General features: G+C 35.8%; 1 protein-coding gene across 11 annotated transcripts in view; it reads right to left on the bottom strand.

Moving 5' to 3' along the window:
• Positions 1–23,828, bottom strand: part of ARB2A (ARB2 cotranscriptional regulator A) — a 413,754-nt gene that overhangs the window by 28,265 nt on the left and 361,661 nt on the right. For 2 of the 11 annotated variants that reach the window (XM_072791314.1, XM_072791466.1), the window contains exon 11: positions 18–204. The exons of 8 other annotated variants lie outside the window; for them this stretch is intronic. In XM_072791314.1, the coding sequence (XP_072647415.1) occupies positions 38–204 (167 nt within the window). In that variant the 3' untranslated portion in view covers positions 18–37. Of the gene's footprint in view, positions 1–17; positions 205–4,997; positions 10,852–23,828 lie in introns of those variants that run through there. One more of the 11 variants, XM_072791392.1, reaches the window with a different exon arrangement.

Genomic DNA, 23,828 nt, shown 5'->3' with positions numbered 1-23,828 from the left:
TTTCTACTCCACAGACAAAATTTTTAAAAGATTTTATTTATCTATTCATGAGAGACAGAGAGAGAGACAGAGAGAGGCAGAGATATAGGCAGAGGGAGAAGCAGGCTCCATGCAGGGAGCCCGATGTGGGACTTGATCCCAGGACTCCAGGATCACGCCCTGGGCAGAAGGCAGATGCTAAGCCGCTGAGCCACCCAGGTGTCCCTACAGACAAAATTTAAAAAAAAAAATTTAAAAAGTCATATTGATGGGAAAGTCCATGAATCCACTTACAAGATTAACTAAGGTGGAGGATTCATCTGCACAGTAAAAAAGAAAGATGTTGATTATTGAAAAAAAGATGTCTTCAGTTAGTCAGATTTCAATGTTTCTGAGTCAACAATTATATCCATTAGTAGAAAAATGAGGACTGTGGAAAATTTGCCTAAAAGAAGTTGCAAATGAAGGAAAACCTAGATTATTAAGACAAAAGCACTTTAGTAGTTCCATTATTAAAGAATGCTATAACCCATATACTAGAAAAAATATATTTACAAGTTGTGAAAAGGGGGGCTAAAAGCTATATACTTTTACACTAACACACTATTAAATAACCATATGTCTTTATGGTGATTTAATAGTAAAAGAATTTAATAATATTATGTAAGAAAATAGTAGCAGAATTACTTTTGCTTGCTTATTTAATTTAATAGTTATTTATCCGTATCTGCTATTGAAAAAAGCATCTGAGGTTATATATATATATATATATATATATATATATATATATATAATAGGGCAGAAGAAAAAGGAGTAAAGAACAAAAGGAGTAAGAGAAATCAGATAATGGCAGGCATAAGGTGAGACTAATTCATAAGACTGACTAATACAAAGACCTGTACAATTGCTGGATGATGACCAATTTAAACAAATTATTTAAATTCAATTTGCCAACATGTATAACACCCAGTGTTCATCTCATCATGTGCCTTCCTTAGTGCCTGTCACCCAGTTACCCTGTCCTCCTGCCCACCTCCCCTTCTGCAACCCTTTGTTACCATGACCAAAATTTGACTGAGCTTCCTATTAACCAATACAAAGAAGGTTATACAACTGATCACGATGCACTGTATTTAGGTGGTAAAAGCAAACCAGTTGTGGGGAACAGCTGTTTTTTATACTGGTGTCCTTGGTGAGGACTTACAACACAACACTACAGAGCAACTTGGGAGAAGTAAATCAGAGGAGATCCAAATGATGTGTTTTAGGTGACCTGATAGTGTGTAATAGCTTGGCTTGTTCAGGAGAAAAATTAATCATGTCTAAAGGAATGGATGGACTGTAGCTCCTTTATACAACTCGGTTATTTTTTTTAATGTTTTTTTTTTAAAGATTTATTTACTTATTTTTATTTATGATAGACAGAGAGAGAGAGAGAGAGAGAAAGAGGCAGAGACACAGAAGGAGGGAGAAGCAGGCTTCATGCCAGGAGCCCGACAGGGGACTCGATCCTGGGACTCCAGGATCGTGCCCCGGGCCAAAGGCAGGCGCCAAACCGCTGGCCACCCAGGGATCCCCAAATCGGTTATTTTTTAGATAGTTGTATTACTTATATTTTTGCCCAATAAGATTTGAGCAACAGAAAGTCTGAGGTTACATTCTCTGGCAGAACTTGGGTGACATTATTTTTGCTATTTTGGGGCCATCAATATGCTTTAATATCTACTCCAGAGGTTATGAAGCCTAACCAGGGTATGTGCCCAATAGATGATTCCTCTATCTATAAAAAATAGGGGCTGGGCAGCCTGGGTGGCTTAGCGGTTTAGCACTGCCTTCAGCCCAGGGCGTGATCCTGGAGTCCCGGGATCGAGGCCCACTTCAGGCTCCCTGCATGGAGCCTGCTTCTCCTTCTATGTCTCTGCCTCTCTCTGTGTCTCTCATAAATAAATAAAATTCTAAAAAAAAAAAAAAAAAAAAAAGAAAAGAACTCTTAATGTCATTGGTTAGCTCAATATTCCTAAGAAATCTGTGTCCCTGTTCTTTCTTTAGATTCATATCACTATCGTTTTTGCTAAAAAAGCAACTCATATGTGTCCCGACTGAGGGAAGTGAGCACTTGCTCTCAGCTGACTATGGATAGCCATCTTTCATAAACCATAAATGCAAGCCTATTGAAGAAAAAGCCTCAAGGTCAGTGCTTCTAACTTTAGACAGCTAATCAATAGGTCATTTCCTAAACATGAGGCTTCTGTGCATCCACTCCAGATCAGTATTTTTAAAAAGAATAGTTTTCTTCCAACATATTGCAATAAGCTTGTTGTAGACTTACAACATCTTCAGAATGTTGTAAAAGAAATCTTGTAAGAGAAAGCAACATTTTCACTTTCATATAACTCACGTCTCTTCCTCACATGAAAGAGCAGCTAAAAGGATGAAGGGCAGCATGGCCTCAGTGAAATATGCTGAATTGTAAAAATCTTGATTCTCGTCTTTAAAGGTGAAATAGTGAAAATGTTAAGAATCTGGGATGACATAATCCCCAAGACACTGAAATGTAGTATCCACAGTAATTATTAGAGAACATTTTTTGAAATTCTGGGAATGATTTTTGCTTAAATTTTAAACTTATATTTTATATATATGCAAGTCAAAACACTGCATTTACTTTATAACTGATAGTACTTTGTGCTTTATTTTAGATTTACCGTGGACCTACCTAAATTATAACAGTTCAAGTTTTATGACCACAGAGAAAATATCCAACTTATTCAGAAAAGTGAGTATCTTACAAATTAAAGTTATAATTAAAGAAAGCAGTTCTATAAAAAAGAATTTCATTAAAAGTCAGTGTTACTATTCATAACTCTGGATTTAAAAAATTCTTTTCTCATAGTTCAGACAGCCTTGTGGACAGTGATACTAGCTCATAATTACATATTTAAAAAGAGGATTATGTACTTAAAAACTATCAAATTATATAATAAGACAAATAAGATGTATCATTATGAAGTATAGTAACTCTGCACTTTGAAAAATTACCCCTAAAAATAACTGGATTAATCTTACAAGGCAAATTAAAACTTCTGGATTAAAATTACTTTAGGTTTTCACAAGGGGAAAAATAAGAATCTTTATATTTCTTAATCTAACTATTCTTGTATTATTCAATAACCTATCAAAAAGGAAAAGAAAAAGAGGGATCCCTGGGTGGCGCAGCGGTTTGGCGCCTGCCTTTGGCCCAGGGAGTGATCCTGGAGACCCGGGATCGAATCCCACGTCAGGCTCCCGGTGCATGGAGCCTGCTTCTCCCTCTGCCTATGTCTCTGCCTCTCTCTCTCTCTCTGTGACTATCATAAATAAATAAAAAATTAAAAAAAAAAAAAAAAAAGAAAAGAAAAAGAAAAAATCTTACTTTTTAATGAGGTCTCTGGTTAAACAATTTAAATAGTGAAGTTTTAGGCCCCAGAGCAAGACTATACAAATTTAAAACCGCTAGAAATGTTGACAGATGCTTAATTACAGTGTTACATATGGTGGAAAACATACACAATTTGAGTGGATATTTTTATGAACAATTATCATTTAAAACAACTTTGGAAATAAAATTCATTTGTGACTATGTCATTCTTAATAAAATTGTTCTGTTTAGTCAGTATTTTCTTTTTTCTACTTACCTAAATTCATCACAATTTTTGCAAGTAAATTCAAACATGAGGATATTCTTTTGGTTAGCAATTCAAGTTCCAAATTTTCTTTTATTAAAAATATAAAATTTAGTGATAAATTATGCATAGTGATGTGATTCTGAGGTTTTAGACTGAGAAATGAAAAGCACTGATTTGAATGTATTCTAAGAAAACGAACCCAGAAGTATTAAATTTAAAAATAAATTTTATTTTAAAAATAAACTTCAAACTCAAAAAAAGTTGCAAAAATAATACAGTTGACTCCTAAATATCTCTAACCCAGATTTCCAATTTTTAAAAATATTTGTGACATTTGTTTTATTATTTACTTTTTCACTTTGTGTACATATATACATATGTATATACACAAATACTATTTTTTCTAAACTATTTGAGAGTAGGGTATAAATATCACATCCTTTAGTATGTATTTCCTACCAACAATGAAATTCTGTTATGTTATCAAATTCAGATTTTACACTGATAGGATATATTTTTTACTCTACCATTTGTATGCCAATTTTGCCAGTTGTACATAAGGCATTTTGTCTAGCACAGAATAGAGTCCAGGATCACATAGTGAAAACTATGAAGCTTTATTTTTATTTATATATTTATTTTTAGAAAACTATGAAGGTTTAATAATTATTTCCTTTTATTTTTTAATTTTTTTTTATTTTTATTTATTTATGATAGTCACACACACACAGAGACAGAGAGAGAGAGAGAGAGAGAGGCAGAGACACAGGCAGAGGGAGAAGCAGGCTCCATGAACCGGGATCCCGATGTGGGATTTGATCCTGGGTCTCCAGGATCACACCCCAGGCCAAAGGCAGACGCTAAACCGCTGCGCCACCCAGGGATCCCATTATTTCCTTTTATTTCTTTTCTTTTCTTTTCTTTTTTTTTTTATAGATCTTTAAAAAGATAGTTTCATTTGGTTTCAATTTGAAACTTCAGAATGACAACACAAATTCTATCCCTATGTTCTATGATAGTTTTAGTCAATTATCTGCATAAAAACATAAGAATATGATGAAAATATTCCTGTTTAAGGAATATCTACCAGCGACTAACAAATATCCATTTGACTCTTTTTTATAAAGAAGCTTGCAATTCAGAAAGAAGAAAATTCCTGACTATTTCAAGGCATGCCTTCCTGGGATTTCCTTGCTAGCTCTTGGAAGGTTATTTGAATTAAAATTTAAAATCAGTCAAGTATTCTATTTGCTAGAAATTCTAGTAAAATATTTATTTGATGGAGAGGAGACTGAAATCAGTGTCTAAAGTCAAGTTTCTAAAATATTTGAGGCTTATATTCAACTATGACAATTTTCTTCCATACCCATTAGAAAATACAGAATTAACTACATACATGGTTGCTGATGGCCTAGAAATAGTTTACACAGCTGAACTGAGGGACTTAAAATTTAAGATCTATTTCTGGCTACTCTATCAATATGCATGAAATTCTAGATAAGCCATTTAACTTTGATTTGTCCCAAATTCTCTATTCCTAAAAGCAGAAAAATAATCTACCATACAGATATATTGCTAGGTTTTCAGTCACTCTAGTGAAATCATAATATTAAATATATCAAAGGTTACAAAGAATCATGATAAATATTATAAAGAGTAATGATAAATAAACTATGCCTGGGAGAGCAAAGAAAGGATTTTACTGCTTAAACCTATGTTTGTTGTAAGAAAAAGTAGAAAACATGAAAGAAAAAAACCAGAAATCACCAGGAATTCTACCAACCACAAATAACAGCCTGGAATAGATTATTTTACTCATTTTTTCCCTATACATAAGCACACGTTTGCTTGTTTACAAAATGCATTACTTTAATAACATAACAAACCATAGTTCAACACAAGTACATTAAAAATACTATACTGAAGGTTCTTGTTCTACTAGTCAGTTAACCATTGGTAATAATGATAAACTCTGGACAAAATGTAACACATGGAAGAACCACCTAAAGCAGATAGATACTGAAGGAGATTAAACCTTTCAATTAGGGGATCTGCACTGGGTAGCTCTTCACCCCAAAGAATTTTTTTCTGCAAGGTACAGAATGGTTAGAACCCAAGCAAAAGGCTGCAGTTATTGGCCTGCCGTGTCCAGAGATGGAACTGGGGGATACCAGAACTGCTGGAAACAGGGAAGGGAGATTCCTGGGGGGTAAAAAAGGAGCCAACCACAGATGGGAAGTTCGAAATCCATGTACAAGTTGTTTTCAGTTGAATTCTGAACTGTGTTTGCAGGGAGAAGACTCCAAGGAACTGGTAGAAGGCTGTCAGTTTAGAGAGGCTGGATTAACTAACCCCTTGGTCTTTCCACTGTGAAACCCAGAAGGAGTAAAGATAACCTGTCAGGTCCAAAGTTTTCACCTAAACCTAAGGGAAAAACTCACCATAACAAAGTGTCAAACTACATCTGAAGAAACTCGAGGTCATTGACAGAATCGAAAAAACTCAACGACTCACCACCATAATGTCCATATAATAAAAACTTACTAGATACGCAGGAAAAAAAAGAGTAAACAGTGATCTGAAGTGAAGGGGTGGGGATGGCAGGATAAAACAATAGAAATGGACCTAAAGATGACCCAGACACAGGGCCTGGCTGGCTCAGTGGCTGAGCGTCTGCCTTCATGATCCCGGGGTCTTGGGATCAAGTTCCACATCAGGTTCCCGGCATGGAGCCTGCTTCTTTCTCTGCCTATGTCTGCCTCTCTCTCTCTTTGTCTCTCATTAATAAATAAATAAAATCTTTAAAAAAAGAAAAAGATGACCCAGGCATTAGAATTAGCAAACCAAAACTTGAAAGCAATTGTTATAAATATGTCCAAGAACTTAAAGAAATGGCTCTAATGAGTGAAAGATATTTTAACAGACAAATAAAAACCTTAAAAAAAAAGCCAACTAGAAATACAAGAACTGCAAAGTATAGTATCTGAAGGGAAAATTCACTGGCTTGACTAATACCCAACTGGACAAAGTGGAAAAAAAGCTTCAGTGAACTTGAAAACTGATGAACAGGAATCATCCAAGCCAACGAAGAGAAAGAAAAAAGATAGTTAAAAAAAAAGAAACAAGCTCTGAGTGACCTGTGAGACAACATAAAGCCACCTAGCTTTTGTGTAATTGGAGTCCCAGAGGAGAAGAAAAAAGGAATAGGGAAGCAAAAACATTTGAATGAATAATATCCATGAATCATAAATTAGGTGAAAAACATTAATTTATGAGTCAAGGAAGTCCAGCAAATGGTGAACAGGATGAATAAAAAGAAAAGCACATAGACACATCATAGTAAGACTACTACAACTCAAAGATAAAAAATCTTGAAAGTAGGAGGGGTGAAAAAGACATTAGTACATACAGCAGAATAATGATACAGGGGACTGCTGACTTCTCATCATGAACAACGAGGTCAAAGACAATGAAATGACAACTTAAAAAAATGAAAGAAAAAAACGCCTCATCAACCCAGAACTCTATTTCCAAACAGAAAAAAAATTTGTTTTGAAAATTAAGAGGAAATAATGTTAACTCTGCTGGAATTAAAATATAAAAAAAGAGAAAAAAGGCAAAATAAAGATATTTTCAGGTAAACAATAAAAGGGAGAATTTGTGGTCAGCAGATCTGCACTACAGGACATGCCAGAGGAAGTTCTTTAGGTTAGAGAGAAATAATACTTGGCAAAACTTCAATCTACAAGATACGCCCAGTAATGGAAATGGTAAACCTAAGGGCAAAAATAAAGACCATATTCTCTTCTACTACGAAAAAAGTACAATGGAACCTTATTTTTTATTTATTTTTACAAAGGAATCTTTTTTTTTTCTTTTCTTTTTTTTTTTATGATAGTCACAGAGAGAGACAGAGAGAGGCAGAGACACAGGCAGAGGGAGAAGCAGGCTCCATGCACCGGGAGCCTGACGTGGGATTAGATCCCGGGTCTCCAGGATCGCGCCTTGGGCCAAAGGCAAGCGCCAAACCGCTGTGCCACCCAGGGATCCCCCAAAGGAATCTTTAATGCAAAATTTATAACAATGTATTCTGTGGTTTTAGTGTACATGGATTTAAAATATATGCCAAGAGAGGCACCTGACTCCTGATTTAGGGGTTGTGAGTTGGAGCCCTACTTTGGGTGTACACATTACATAAATAAATAAAACTTTAAAATACATTTAAATATAAAAATAAAAGGGTAGAGGATAAATGGAATTACAATGTTGTAAGCTCCTTACTTTACATGACAATGTACAATGTTAACTCTGAGTAGACTATGATAAGGATGCAGAGATCAACCTTTAATCCCTAGAGCAACCATTAAAAAATAACACAAAAATGCATACTAAAATGACTTTTAGAGCAATTAAAATAAAATACAACCCCCCCACAAAACCCAGACAAACAGAATGCAAATAACATACAGAGAGACATAAACAATGATATCAATAATTACATGAAATTTAAATGGACTGCTTACTCCAATTCAAACTAAAATGTAAAAGGCTACAACACAAATGTTGGTAAGGATATACAGAAACTCAACTAGAACTGTCATAAGAGTGCAAAATGATACAATCACTTTGGTAAAAATTTTAACAGATTTTAATAATATAGATATATCTACCTCATGACTTAGCACTCCTAATACTAGCTATTGATCTAATAGGTAAGAAAACAAATTTCTACAAAAAGGCATGTAAGAAAAATGTTCACAGAAGCTTTATTCATAATAGCTAAAAATTAGACACAGTCCAAATGTCCATCAACAGGAGAAAGATGAATAGATACATAAATTGTGATTATTCATCAAACTGATACTACTTGGTAATTGAAAAGAACTACTGATACATAAAACAATTTGGATGAATCTCAGGTGAAAGAAGCCAAATACAAAAAAGTATAAGCTCTAAATGGCATTTATGTGAAGTTTAAGAAGAGGCAAAAAAAAAACCCTATGGAGATAGGTTAGAACAGAGGTTTCAGGGGTGAGGTGGGAGGGCAAGGAGAACTGACTGGAAGGAAGAAGAAAATTTTGGAGGTGAGGGAAATGTTCTATATCCTTAACAGGGTAGTGGTTACAATCGTATATACATCTTTCAAACTTCAACAGTTTCTATACTGAAGATCTGATCATTTCACTATATGCAACATTCATATTTAAAAAAGAAATAAAATTTAATATACTTCAAAATATACCTCAGATAGAAATATAATAATAAAAGCACCATACTTAATAAAAGAATATAATAATATTTAATTTGTGTCACTGAATAAAATTTTTTGCCTAGGACATATTTTTCATCTCTGGACAAAATCAGGAATTAAAACCTCCTGAAAGTACTAGCTCATTAGCCTACACCAGTTCTTTCTTTTCTTCCACAGTCCTCAATGATTTAAAACCTAGCAAAAGAATATGTCTGTATTAATTGGATAGTGTTTGGTAACTCTATCTCAAAAAGATGAACTCATCTACTAAATTGCAGAGAACAGTCTAAAATTACTGCTCACAAGATTACAAAATCACCTTATTTGCTTATAAGATGGTGACATTCTAATCATGTATTCTTGGTGACTCTCCAAGTAAGGAACTTGTCAGATCAACATGGTGTCATGCTCAACATTTACAGGTAATAGACAGTTCTGGTTCTTAACAACTTGTCAATGATAAAGACAGTACTGTAAGAGCACTTTATCACTAAAGGATTTGCAAAGCTTCTAGAGAGTGTTAAAAATTATAGTCCCAAAAGGACAGTTCAGTAAAAATTCACCAACCCTTTTTATTACATAGACTACTAATATGAGTCATTACATCCCAAGGCAGCAGAACTAATGGGCATATAATAATAATTTAAACTCTGGCATTTTAACAAAATATATGACAATGAAGTAACAAAAACAGGCAATGTACCTAATGTTTTCCAAGAATAAAAGGAGAAAATGAGTATTTTTTATTTGAGTTGATTCAAAAAGTATTTGAAGTTCAGATATAGTTCGGTACCAAACTGGGAAGAAGTTTTATTTTTTTTAAATTTTTATTTATTTATGATAGTCACACACACACAGAGAGAGAGAGAGAGAGAGAGAGAGAGAGAGGCAGAGACACAGGCAGAGGGAGAAGCAGGCTCCATGCACCGGGAGCCCGACGTGGGACTCGATCCCGGGTCTCTAGGATCGCGCCCTGAGCCAAAGGCAGGCGCCAAACCGCTGCACCACCCAGGGATCCCCAGGAAGAAGTTTTAAATAACTCTTAAGTAACTGGAGAATCCTATCTGATAGGACTAAATGAATTAATGTTCTTCATTTTTCTCCTGGTTTTTAGAAGAGGAAATGGAAAGAAGTAGTTTTGACCAACATCACCTTCTCCTCCAAGTAGAAATGCTTATTACACAGGTTTAAAAACACCAATTTAAACTAATATTTAATTATTAGGATAATCATTTTCAGTGCCATAAAATAAATTCAATCATTTATCACAGTACAATTTCTTACATGAGAAAATGACCTGAATTTCTGTCGTCTTTCGTTATTATCAGTTGATGTCAGGGTTAGGAAAAAATCACCTTGAAGAATCTCTAGGAAATTGGTTGAACACATCTAGGAAAATTATCAGACTGACTGTATATTTCCAATAATTTTACATATATTTTATGGAGAGGATTGTGTTCCATGTCTATTGGGATAGTGGCATAAAGACTGGCATAATGATTAGTACACTTACTGTTAAGCTTATTCAACGTTTAACTTTTCTTAAAGTTTATTCTGTGGGCCTCTGGCTTTGTGGGATACCAACAGCTGTTGACTCAAGGGTATGTTCAAAGGAAAGCTCCTTATTGCAGCCTTTCTTGGAGGTATCTGTGTGCTAACATGCACTGTGACACAGAGAAGGGAAGACTTCTTTTTCTTTTTCTTTTTTTTTTTTTAAATGATTTTATTTTTAATCTCTACATGGGGCTTGAACTCACAAGAGATCAAGAGTCCCATGTTCCACCGATGGAGCCAGCCAGGCACGCCACAAGGGAGGATTTCAATGTGTACCGTCTCCCAAACATATTTGACCAGTGAGTTTTCTTGGGACAGTTTTCTGGACTTCTATTTCAGAAAACACATTTTGGAAAATTTTAGTTTAGAGGTAATACAGGTATCAGCTAGAGTTGTAGCAGGCTGAAAAAAAGGAGAGAAAAGTACGAAAGAGCAAATACTGTTTTAGGTTACTTGTTTCTCAGTGCTCATTTCCTTAACTGTAAAATGCTATTTACTAGCTGTAACCTTGGGCAAGTTATTTAATCCCATTTCTTTCTTTAATCTGTAGGAATGGGACTAAGAGCAATAATATCTACTTTGCAATTTGTGATGAGAACTGAAGATGACATAGGTAAACTGCAAGTGTAGTATCTGCCATATGGTCCTGCTTGAAAAATGAGGGTGACTAGTATTATTGGAATATTTTGGTACCACCTATATGAACTGGAGGCTTTCTTTTGATTACATAGAAAGAAAGCTATTCATTCCCATTTTAACCCTTTCTCCTACTTTCACAATACTAACTTCTAAGTGAAAGACATCAAGAAGACCTGCTCAAAAGAAGCCTGCTTACCTTAATGGAACCCAGCCTTTAGGTTTGACAAAGAAACCTGCTGACCACTGGAGCATTTTGGCACTATTGTTTCCACAGGTAAAGTTTTTTTTTGTTTTTTTTTTGTACAGCACTTGGTAACTTCTAGTTTATCTTCACATGTACTATCAGATTCTATCCTTCTAATAAACCAGTGGGGTTAGTAGGGAGGAAACTGTTATCTCTAAATAAATCATGGACATGGAAACTGAGGCTTGGAGAGGTTAAATTGTGAACTACCCAAAGTCACAGAACTGGCAAGCAGCAGCATCTAGGCTCACACGTTTTTGGCTTTTGTTGAGTATCCGAATAAATGAGTGACTCAGACAGGGTCCTCTGAGTTTGCATTTTAGAATAATGTAGTTCAGTTCAATAAACACTTATTGACTTGCTCCTATATGCTAGACACTGTGCCAGGTGTGACTGAGACTTCTGGTTCTGTCCTTGAAAAGCGTACTATCTAGTGGTATTCCGAAAGTCCAAAAATAGGAAAAAAAATAAAGAAAACTAGTGATTCTGAGTAGTTTTCTATGGTAGTGACCTCCTCAAAATGCTTTTTAGCATCAAGTTCCCCCAGAGGTTCACCAGCAGAGAGTTTATGGTGACCACGGCAAGGGTTTCCTGTAAGAGTGAAAATCTGAAGAACCTTTCCTGTGGTGAAGCCTGTGGTCCTTCCTATGTTCATTCAGTCACTAAAAATACACCAGCCAGTAAAGACAAGTGCTGGGGGAACATTTGCTATGGTGTCTAGAACTCTCAGCTTGAGATACCTTCTCTTCTATGTGTCTATACTTCTTTCCCAACAGATCACGGAAAGGTACTTTCTACCTTAGAATGCTTGTTGGAACATCACATGAAAAATGTATTTTTCCTTTCCTTGTTATCATTATATTTCTATTGTACTGTCCTTGTTCCTTTTAGCATTTTTGAGTTTCCCCAAATTTATTACCTATCTTGACTACCTATTGAACTGTTGTGTCTATTTGTTCACAGAATTAGTTGAACATGTTCTTGGCATGGGAACCCTCCATTAAAAAAAAAAATCAGTTCCTCCTTGATAAATGCAAAACTTTTATCATCACCACTTTGCTGTTTAGAAACTTGGCTTTTAAAAAAAAATCATTGATTAGTTTTCTGACTGAATCTGAGACCCATTTTTCAGTTCTTATCCCTGCAGCCTTCTGCTGCTAAGAGACACTGTTGATTACTTTCTCATTGATGTGTTAGCCATAGCATCAGATTCACAATCCTATCAACTTTCTACTTCTTTTTGTGTCTGCTTCCTCTTGAAAATACCTATTTGTAGTTACAGTGCAGCGGAAAGCACGGCGGCCTCAGTCATAACTCCTGGGCACCTGGTTCTAACACTTCCTAGCAAATCACCAGGCTGAGTCTCAGTTTCTTTACACATAAAATGAAGATAATAATAGTATCTATTTCACATCACTGTTCTTGAAGACTCCATGATATAATGAAAGTATTTTATACATTCTAAAGCACCTTCTAAATGGAAATAATAATTTCCATTAATACTAATATTGAATGGAAATATTAACCTGAAAAACTAATATTCAGACATGAGGGTTTTAAAAAAGGTTTTATTTTAATTTCAGTTAGTTAACATACACTGTCCTATTAGTTTTAGTTATACGCTATTCCACACTTCCATACATGATGGTGCTCATCATGACAGGTGCCCTCCTTAATTCCTATCACCTATTTCTTCTATACCCCTCCCCGCCCCAATAACTGTCAGTTTGTCCTCTACACTTAAGTGTCTGTTTCTTGGTTTGTCTCTGCTCTCTTACTTTTTTCTTTTTTCTCTTTTTTTTAGAGAGAGAGAGAGAGAGAGAGTGAGTCAGTGAGAGAGCACGAGTGGGGGATAGGAGAGGAAGAGGGAGAGGGAGAAAAAGAATCCCAAGCAGGCTCCCAGTGCAGAGCCTGATGTGAGGCTCGATCTCACAACCCTGAAATCATGACCTGAGCCAAAATCAGGAGTCAGATGCTTAACTCACTGAGCCACCCAGCACCCTGTTTTGTTTCTTAAATCTCATATATGAGTGAAATCATACGGTATTTGTCTTTCTCTGACTGACTTGTTTCTCTAAGCTTTATACTCTCTAGCTTCTTTCATGTTGTTGTAAATGGCAAGACTTCATTCTTTTTTATAGCTGAAAAATATTCCATTGTATATATATACACACCACGTTTTCTTTATCCATTCATCATTTGGTGGACATTTGGATTGCTTTCATATTTTGGCTATTGTAAATAATGCTGCTATAAACATAGGGGTGCATGTATCCTTTTGGATTAATGTTCTCGTATTTTTTGGGTAAATATCCAGTAGTGCCACTGCTGGATCATAAAGCAGTTCTTTTTTTTATTTTTCATTTTATTTTTATTTTTTGGCAGTTCTATTTTTAACTTTTTGAGGAACCTCCATACTAGATATATTAGATTCTTATATTCTTTACTCCCTAGATATACTGCAAGAGATGGTTTTTTAGGTAATACTATCATTTGCATATAAATGATTATATGTATATATTATGTCTATATATATAGGCACATAGATGTATAAAATATATAAAGTAGAAATCAACTTGAACCAAATTATAGGACAGCTTTACACTTATAATCTACCAGTAATGGAAAACTTCTGGTTTCAAGATTTTATTTATTCATTCATGAGAGACACAGAGGGAGAGGCAGAGACATAGGCAGAGGGAGAAGCAGGCTCCCTGCGAGGAGCCCGATACAGGATTTGATCCCAGAACCCCAGCAGCACGACCTGAGCCAAAGGCAGATGCTCATCCACTGAGCTACTCAGACATCCCTTGTAATGGAAAACTTAATACTTTTTTTTCTCTTATTTAAACATGGTGTCACCTACACATCTCTCTATTTAGTACCTATAGAGGACACATGATTTTTGTTTTTTTTTTCTGCCCAGCATCTGATTCTCCTTACATGCCTTAGGGCATACCACATTGTGTAAGTGGTGGTGGCGAACAGGTGGGAAGTTTCATCTTTAACATCTAGTGAGCGATGCATAAGGGAAGGGGCAGGAAATGTGATTGGACCAGTTAGTGTATTTCCATTCACTTCTCCTTGAGAAAATGACTCTGTTTGTGATGTTATATTGCTCGGCAGTACAAAGAAAGCATGTTGTTTTCAAAGAGTTCAATGGTGTGCAGCAGCAGTAACAGGACCAAGCAGTCTCAAAGGGGGAAAATGATTAATTCAAGGAGAGTCACACTGCATTCCCACTTCCTGCTCAGTCACTCAACTCAGTGTCTTCCTAAATGTTTGTCACAATACAACTCTTAACTAGCTACTAAAATAATTTGTGTCTTTATTTACTAGTGTTTTTTTGGCTTGCTTGTTAGTTGTCCATATGCTCTAACTCAATGTAACCCCCTTCAGGTCAGGAACTTTGCTATGTCTGCTGCTGTGTCCCACTGCAGTGCCTAGAACAGTTCCTGGTACATACCAGGTGTGTACTAAACATTTGTTGATTGACTGAATGACTGACTGGTAAAGTTTTCTGAAATAGTTGGGAGCTCAGTAAATGGTAAATTGATTTAAAAATGAAATAGAGACATTTTTTTGAGATAAGTACTTAAATTCAAATGTTATCTTCTCTAGAGAAAAGAATATACTATTAGGAAAAAATAAAAATAATTCAAAAATTCTTTAAATGCTTTTCAAAAACATAGGTGTAGGTGCTACGTTCCAAATATTAAAAATGACAAGATAATGCAGGTTTTTCTTCTAATCTGCTGATAGGTCTACTATTCTTAGTAACCCAATCTGTTGAGTAAAATGACCATAGAAAATATGATTGTTAAAAGCTTCTGGAAATATAAGAAGCATAATTTTAACTGTGAATTTGGATAAAAACTGAATTTGCTGCTTCTTCGTGGCTTTTGTATCAGTAGGACTCTCACTAAAAGGAGCTGTTTCTATTTAACAAAAATAATTTTAACGAGTCCTGTACTAGTCATATTTATTTTGGAAAAGTATGGTGAAAAGAAGAAACAAGACACTGTCCATTATTTTGATCTTTAACATATTTTCCCATTTAAAAAGATTTTATTTTATTTATTTATTTTAAAAGATTTTATTTATTTATTCATGAGAGACAGAGAGAGAGAGAGAGAGAGAGGGGCAGAGACACAGGCAGAGGGAGAAGCAGGCTCCATGCAGGGAGCCCGACATGGGACTTGATCCCGGGTCTCCAGGATCACACCCTAGGCCAAAGGCAGGCACTAAACCACTGAGCCACCTGGGGATCCCCCTAAAAAGATTTTTAAAAGAAACAAACACAAATGCAACAGCCTACACATTTTTCTTTTGTTTCTCCCCAGAAAAGAAAAACCAACACTATCTACAACAGTATATGGCAGATTTTTTGAAATTTGTTCAGGCACGTGGCTTTAAGCCCTTCAATAACTTACATGGTAAAGCAAAAACCAAAGCCAAAACCCAAACTTATACCATCATGTAGTCCAAACATTTTCTAAGTGCCTATATGCCAGATATTTGATGGGTAGTGGGTGTATAATGAAAACAAGAACAAGGCCCATCTTTGGGATTATAGTATTCGTGACCCCTTGGAGGGAATCCAAGACATACCTGCCTTATTCCAAATTGTACTTTATGGTAAATGGTATTACAATGAAATTTCAGTGTTATATGAGAAGTTATATTTGGATGCATAAATTCTGTCTATAATGAAAATGACATGGCAGTACAAACCTTCTAATTAAACCGACACTATTTCTACTATATTGTACCTTCAGTAAAGTAAACTAATAAAGAGACCCTTCTGCTAAAATAACAATAACTACATTTGCTATACAATGTGTAGTTTTCTTTAAAATGATGCTTCTTATTTCTTCATAGATTTTTTAGTGAATAAATGGCTATTATCTACATTAGATAAGCATGAGGATCCATATAACTTTTTCTCTGTGAAGGCTGAATGGTCATCTTTGGCTATAGTAAAGTTATAATAAGTTATGGTAAATTTTAATGCAGTCTCCTATATGAGCCTCATCACCGAATCACAATTTAATGCTATATTATAGGCATTTATTTTATTGCATCATATTTTTTTCTCCATTCTCTCTTTATAGGTTTTTATTGGTCATTAGTAAAAAAGTTAACAGTATCAGGAAAAGAAATTAAGGAAATAATCCTATTTTCAGTCCCATCAAAAAGAATAAAATACTTAGTAATAAATTTAACCAATGAGGTAAAATAACTATACACTGAAAATAAGACATCGATGAAAGACATTGAAGACACAAGTAAATGGAAAGATATTCTGTGCTCATGGAGTTGAAGAATTAATATTGTTAAAATGTTCATACTTTTCAAAAACAATTTACAGATTCAATGCAATCTCTATCAAAAGTCTCATGGTATTTTTCATAGAACTAGAGTATACAATCCTAAAATTTCCTTTTTTTAAAAAAGATTTTATTTTTTTATTCATGAGACACACACACAGAGAGGCAGAGACATAGGCAGAGGGAGAAGTAGGCTTCTCACAGGGAGCCCGATGCGGGACTTGATCCCAGGACCCCAGGATCATGACCTGAGTCAAAGGCAGATGCTCAACCGCTGAGCCACCCAGGTGTCCCACAATCCTAAAATTTGTGTGGAACTACAAAAGATTCCGGATATCCAAAGCTATCTTGAGAAAGAGGAACAAAGCTAGAGGCATCACACTTCCTGATTTCAAACTGTATTACAAACTTATAGTAGACAAAACAGTATGGTATGGCATAATAACAGATATGTAGATCGTTAGAACAGAGTAGAGAACCCAGGAACCAAGAATATCCAATGGGGAAAAGATAGTCTCTTCAATAAATGATGTTTGGAAAACTGGGCGGCCATAAACAGAAGAATGAAATTGGACCATTTTCTTACACCACACACAAAAATCAACTCAAAATGGATTAAAGATTTGAACATAAGACCCCAAACTGTAAAACTTCTGGAGGAAAACAGAAGAAAACTCCCTAGACATCGGTCTTGGCAAAGATTTTTTGCTTTACCAAAGCAAAGGTATCAAAAGCAAGAATAAACAAGTGCAATTGTATCAAACTGAAAAGCATGCATACATCAAAAACAAAACAAAACAAAACAAAAGACTCTAAAACAAAAAAAAAAAAAATCAAAGTCCAAACAAACCATCAACAAAATGAAATGGGAGAAAATATTTGCAAATAACATATGTGATAATTAGGGGTCATGAAAAGGTGCTCGACAGGGAAACGCAAATCAAAACCACAATGAGATAAAACACTGCACTTGTTAGAATGGCTATTATCAAAAAGACAAGAGATAGAAGTGTTGGCCAGGATGTGGATAAAAGGGAATTCTGTGTATTGATGGGAGGAATGTAAATTGGTATAGCCACTAGGGAAAACAGTATGGAGGGTCTTTAAGAAATTAAAAATAGAACTATGAAGTGATCCAGCAATCCTAGAGGCACTTGAGTGGCTTGGTTAGTTAAGGTTTGCCTTTGGTTCATGATCCCAGGGCCCTGGAATCGAGCCTTGCATCGGGCTCCCTGCTCAGTGGGGAGCACTCCCTCTGCTGTGCTGTCTCACTGTCTCTGTAAATAAATAAATAAAATCTTAAAAAATAATAAAAAGAACTACAAAGTGATCCAGCAATCCCAACTCTGAGTATCTATCCAAGGGAAACGAAAACAGGGTATCAAAGGGATATCTGCACTCCCATGATCACTGCAACACTGTTCACAATAATCAAGATATGGAAATGACCTAGGTGTCCATCAACGGATGAATATATCAAAATATATATACACACATGGGGGAATATCATTCAGCCATGAGAAAGAAGGAAATCTGGCCACTAGCAACAACATGAATGGACTTTGAGGGCATTACGCTAAGTGAAATAAGCCAGGCAGAGAAAGACAAATACTGCCTGCAATCAGTTATATGTGGAATCTGAGAAGAAAAATGTCAAACATTTAGAAACAGAGAAAAAAAGTGGTTGCCAGGGTTTGGAGTTGGGAGGAATAATAGGAAGAGGTTGGTAAAAGGATACAAACTTTCAACTATAGGATGAATAAGGTCTGAGGATCTAATGTATAACATGGGGACTATGTTAATAAGAATATATTGGGTAAATGAAATTTGCTGAAAGTAGAACTTAAATGTTGTCACCAAATAAAAGAAAGAAATATTCAAGGTGACGGATATGTTAATTAACTAGATGGGAGGAATCCTTTCACTATGTATGTACATCGAATCATCATGAGGTACACTTTAAATGTCTTAGAATATTGTCAACTATACCCTCAATAAAGCTGAAAAAAATGAAAATACAATACTTTAAAAATTTAACAGTATAAGGAATGCTAACTACATTCATGGAAGAGGTGGCCCATTAATTTAGTCAGTGTTTTTTGGCTAAGAATCCACGTGATTTCATTTCATCTTAATTTCAACCAACATTTTTTACTAGGAGCTGGGGACATGGTGATTAATAAGATACATGTGGTCCCTGACTTCAAGGAGTTTACAACCTAGTGGGGGGAAGGAGACACTAAAAGAATTCCATAAATAACTGCTTGCTTACAAGTAAATATGTAATGATTTCTTTGTTATTTATTGCAAAGAAACTATCTTTTCAGAAGAATGTATCTGCTTTAGCTTTTCAGTGAGGAAGATACTGTCAGTCATTATTTCCTTTTCCGCCTTGACTGTAAGGAAAGAGATAAATTTTATGCTAAATTAATATAATTATCATACCATAGGCTGATGGACAATTATCTTGATCTCTAACTAGTTTTGATATTATAAAAATCTTCATTTTAATTATTATGTCTTGTATATGTCCTCTTCCCTGCAGGCTGACCGAGAAAGTAAAGAGGGACAGGATTTGGGGAGGGGATTAAGCTATACAGCATAAATAAAAACAATGCTGTTTTCTTGATGTTTTATTTCACAGGTACATTTGAAAACCAGAATTGTTCTATCTATCCACTGTTGTATAAAACAGCACATAATTATTTTAGAAGTTTCAACTCAGAGCTGTCTCTAAACCTACAATGGTACAAAAAATGGGGGATATTAATTGCTTTTTGCCCCATGACAGAAACAAGGGACTCATTAAAATTTCATGGAGATACCATAGGACATGTTATGTTATAAAAATCAGAATTTCATAATCTTCTGAAACTCTGCAGTACTTTAATGGTACTTCTAATAGTGCCTAACACTTGGAAGGGTTCCACAGTTTGGCTCCTATAAAGTGGTTTTTGACAGCAAATGTGCAGGAACCAGAATCTATACTGAAACTTGAATCTGAGCCACGTAGACATCATGATGTTGCCCAAATGCGAAGTGGTTTCCATTGGCAATACCATAATATCTTCTCACTGAAGCATGAAACTGAGTTTGGGGGATATTTAGCTACCAAAAGAAGCAGACATTATCTAAGCCTTGATCAGAAAGAAAAAAAAATTGAAAATGACTTCCTGGCATTCATTCAGTGGAAAATGAAGACACGAAGAAGCCAAATAAAGTTAACAGCTCTAAAAAGAGGCTAGAAATTGTGGTGCTCTAGAGTCTTCATCATCACTGCCATGCTCTTTGATGCCAATAAATGTTATTGAGCTCTCACCATGTGTAAGGCACAATGACAGGGCCCTTAGTCATTATGGTCTCGAAGGTCATGGACTTCTAATTTTTTTAATTTAATTCTGGTGTAGCTGACATGTACTGGACTTTATATTATGCCTCCTTGTAATTCCTTGTGTCTGGCAAAGGGTTTGTGAAGACAGCAAATATCCAGTAAAGATGTATGGATTATGTGAATGTGACTGCAAGGAGCTTGGAGTCTAATTGGGAGATAGAATAGAAGTGACTTCCTTGCCAGGAGAGGTTCTTATCTCAACCCCTTTATACAGTTTCTAACTAGGACAGTGCCTAGCACATAACAGGTATCTAAAAATAGCCAGTTAATCGATAATGAGCAAATACTTTTTGTAAAAAACATTTACTGAACACTCACTGTGCTTTAGATGATTTACTACACTGAACTCTCACGACAGGAAAGTGCTGTTATCATCCCCCTTTTAGAGATGACATAGCTCAAGTTCACAGGGGTTGGGCAACTTGCTCAGTTTACCCAAATGTTAACTTGTGGAGGCAGGATTTGAACCTAGGCAGTCTGACTGCAGTTCACACTCCTCACTATCATACTGTATCACACTGTACATAAAAAAAAAAACAAACCCAATATTGTTAGGTAGCCTTTGGTAAGGTCAGCTGAAGGGCAGAGATACCAAGTTCTCTAACCGTAGAATAATAAGTGATTACTGAGGACTGGGCAGTAGGAACAACTTCGTTAGAAAGTAGAACGTGGGTTTTGCAAGAAGAAGAGGGATAGTTAAGTCCTGTGGAAGGAGGAAGAAAAGTGAACAAGGGTGGCTGGAGAGCCTCATAATATATTTGGAGGTGAGAGGTAGACTCATTGGACAGAATGAAGAGGTTCATGTAGGACAGTGGTAGAAAACCTAATTAGAGATACAGCAGAACAAGAGAGTGAAGGGCTTAAGAACTTGGATTTCATTCTTTAAGCAGGAGCAGAGCCAACAAAGTTTTTCTCATAGAGAAAGAGGTGTGAAAATCTGCTTTTTAGTGAGTTTTGTAGGATATAAAGAGGGTGAGAGCTTAGAGACCAGGAGATCAGGTAGGTGGAGGTGAAGAAGACCTGGACTGAGACAGCTGGCAATGGCAATGGAGAGGAAATTACAGATAAAAGAAAAACAAAGAACAAGAGAACATGACTGCCTTGATGATGGAGACAGGGATGAATCAGGACCTATGTGACAAATACTGATCCTGCCATCAGAAATGGGGATATTTAGGAAGAAGAGTTGGTTTTTGGATGATCACTAAACTTCTAATTTAAGCCCCTTGATTCCTAAAGGTTTAAGGCATTTATTAATCAAGTACCTTAAACATTTGGATGCTGTTACATGCCAGGAACTGGGCCAGGTTCAGGGGGCTTAATGGTGAGCAGGAAAGATATGGTCCCTCTTTTCATAGACTTAGAGTTTATGAGAGGAGGGAGGCATTAAGTAATTAAAATAACACTGATGAGTTTTAGGATGGTGATGAAATACAGAGTACTACGGGACCATATGGTCAGAGCACAGGGAGAGGGTAGCCCGAGACTTTGTTGAGGAGTGACATTTAAGCTATGGATCATGTTAACAGTTTGGTTAACAGTCCCCATATCAGGGAGTTAACCTGTGTTATATATAGCTCAGGTTATATATACATACTAGAGGTGTCAGTGACGGTACCTGCTCACCAACCACCCCCTGTAGTGAACTAAGTTGATTATAGACCTGTTTCAAAGGACAGCAGCAGGGCCATCTTTTTTTTTTTTTCCATATAATCCTGCACTGTCCATCCAGCCATCCATAGCCGACTGAGCCTGCGAGAGATACTGACCTAAGTTCAGCCAACTGATAGCACCATAGTCTATGATCTGAAGCAAAGAGATGAGAAAAAAAGAAATTTCTCCAGAATTTGGTGAAAGAAACCAAGATACTGGGGAGACTGCGGCTGGAGTAAAATCAGAACTGGAGAGATCCAAAGGCTATTCGTTCGCTGAAGTTCGGAGTGGGCAGAAAGAGTAAGTAAGAGGAAGAAGCTGGTCCATGTATAGTGAGTAGAGGAATGACAGAGAGAAACTGATTCCTCTAGAAAAATATACGTCTCATGAGAGACAAGTGGCAAAAGTAGGTGCTTGGACAGCAATATTAATTGTCAGTGATTTTCCAGTGGCAAGACAATGAGCACCCTCAGGATAACATCAATTCCTTTCACATTAGAACAACGTCAGGAAGTCTAAATGGCTGAAATTACACTTTTGGGACAGAGTTCAGTTCTTATATTCTCTGTACGAATCTTCTTTAGGAGACAAACTATAAATTCAATCCAAGCTAGCTGAGTGGGTCTCTACTGCTTGTAGACAAGAGGGCTTAATTAAAACACATTATCCCCTCTAGGATAAAGTAAGCTAAAAAGGAGATACTGTGTTGAGTTCAGCTACCAGGGTAAATAAATTATTATATATAAAAACAAATCTGTTTGCTACCTTTAAATGTCTTTAATTGTCATAATTATAGCATGCCTATCTCAACACAGATGCATATGATATATTCTTAGAAAAATTGTCACAACTGTTCATACTTACACTCAAGTGTTATATTTGTATGCCGTATACCATACACATATACATGAAATGTATTTATACACACCTAACTAAATATCTGTAGTAAGACACCAATTATACAAATGTACAAACAAAATTATATGACTTCCTTACAACTCTGTGTGCATGCCAGGAACACTGAGATGATGGTCTTGATATAATTATTGTCACTTTTCCCACAGCCTCACAGTGTATCACTGGGTAGATAAATGAGATTAAGCAAGTCTATGCTTGAGAACTCCATCTTTTGAGTTTTATCCATATTCTTTTATTCTGTCATCCACTCTCTTCTGTTTTCCTCACTGTGCTTTCTCCATTCTCTCTTCTGGTTCAAACAAAACTATAAACACTGTAGTCAAACAAGCGCTACAACAATTATCTGTGCCAGTTTTCGTAGGCTAAAAATATGTACTCTTCTAGAACGTTACCATTTGGGACAAGGGTAAGGTAGCTGAACTAGCATTCCCCTTCTCCTAGAAGGAAAGCTCTTGGTTTTTCATTTTCCACTTGGCCTAAACTCAGTGAACTACTTCAGCTTAGGAGGAGGTGAGAAAGAAAATTAGGAGAAGACAAGAAGTGATTTTAACCAGTGAAGGGAAAGGGATAAGTAGGTTTCATATATACCCATCTCTCTCCGTTCCATGCAAGGGAGGCTGCGGGAGGGACTGTGCCGAGTTAAAACTTGTCTAAGAGCATTTATAACAACGGAGTAGGACTGTCCTCCTTCCATATCTCAGCTGGGCTCTGGTGGTGGAAAGTGGAACAGAAGGTGAAAGGAGAAGGAAGGAGAGATCACCTCGCTGTTCAGGCCTTGGTGACAAGGAACTAAAGGAAAGTACATATAGTTAATTATAGGTATACTCTAAACAGTGAGTTGTTTCCCTCATGGAATAGCAAAAGTTGCAATGAAAAATTATACCTTTTTGTCTAAGGGACAGGAATTTGTTTCCAGACATAATTTCTTGAACAGCAAAGATAACTTTTTGAAAAAAATGAAGGCAGTATTTTAAAATACTAATTGCATTATTCAAAACTCATTTAATTTTACTGTAGTAGAGGAAAGCTTACCAAAGGGGTTATGAATCAATAATGTTCTGATAAACACCAACTTACTAAGGTAGGTGTTATAAAATATATTGTCTGGTTTCCAAGAGAATATATTTATGTTAAAGCATCTAACATACTTTAAAAAATAACATGGATCATAATGTGACAACATATATACATAATATGAATTACA

The sequence above is a fragment of the Canis lupus genome, chromosome 2 (genome assembly GCF_048164855.1).
Source record: "Canis lupus baileyi chromosome 2, mCanLup2.hap1, whole genome shotgun sequence".
NCBI lineage: Eukaryota > Metazoa > Chordata > Mammalia > Carnivora > Canidae > Canis > Canis lupus.
Note: the sequence above shows the minus strand (reverse complement) of the source record. Positions and strands in the feature narration are given on the sequence as shown.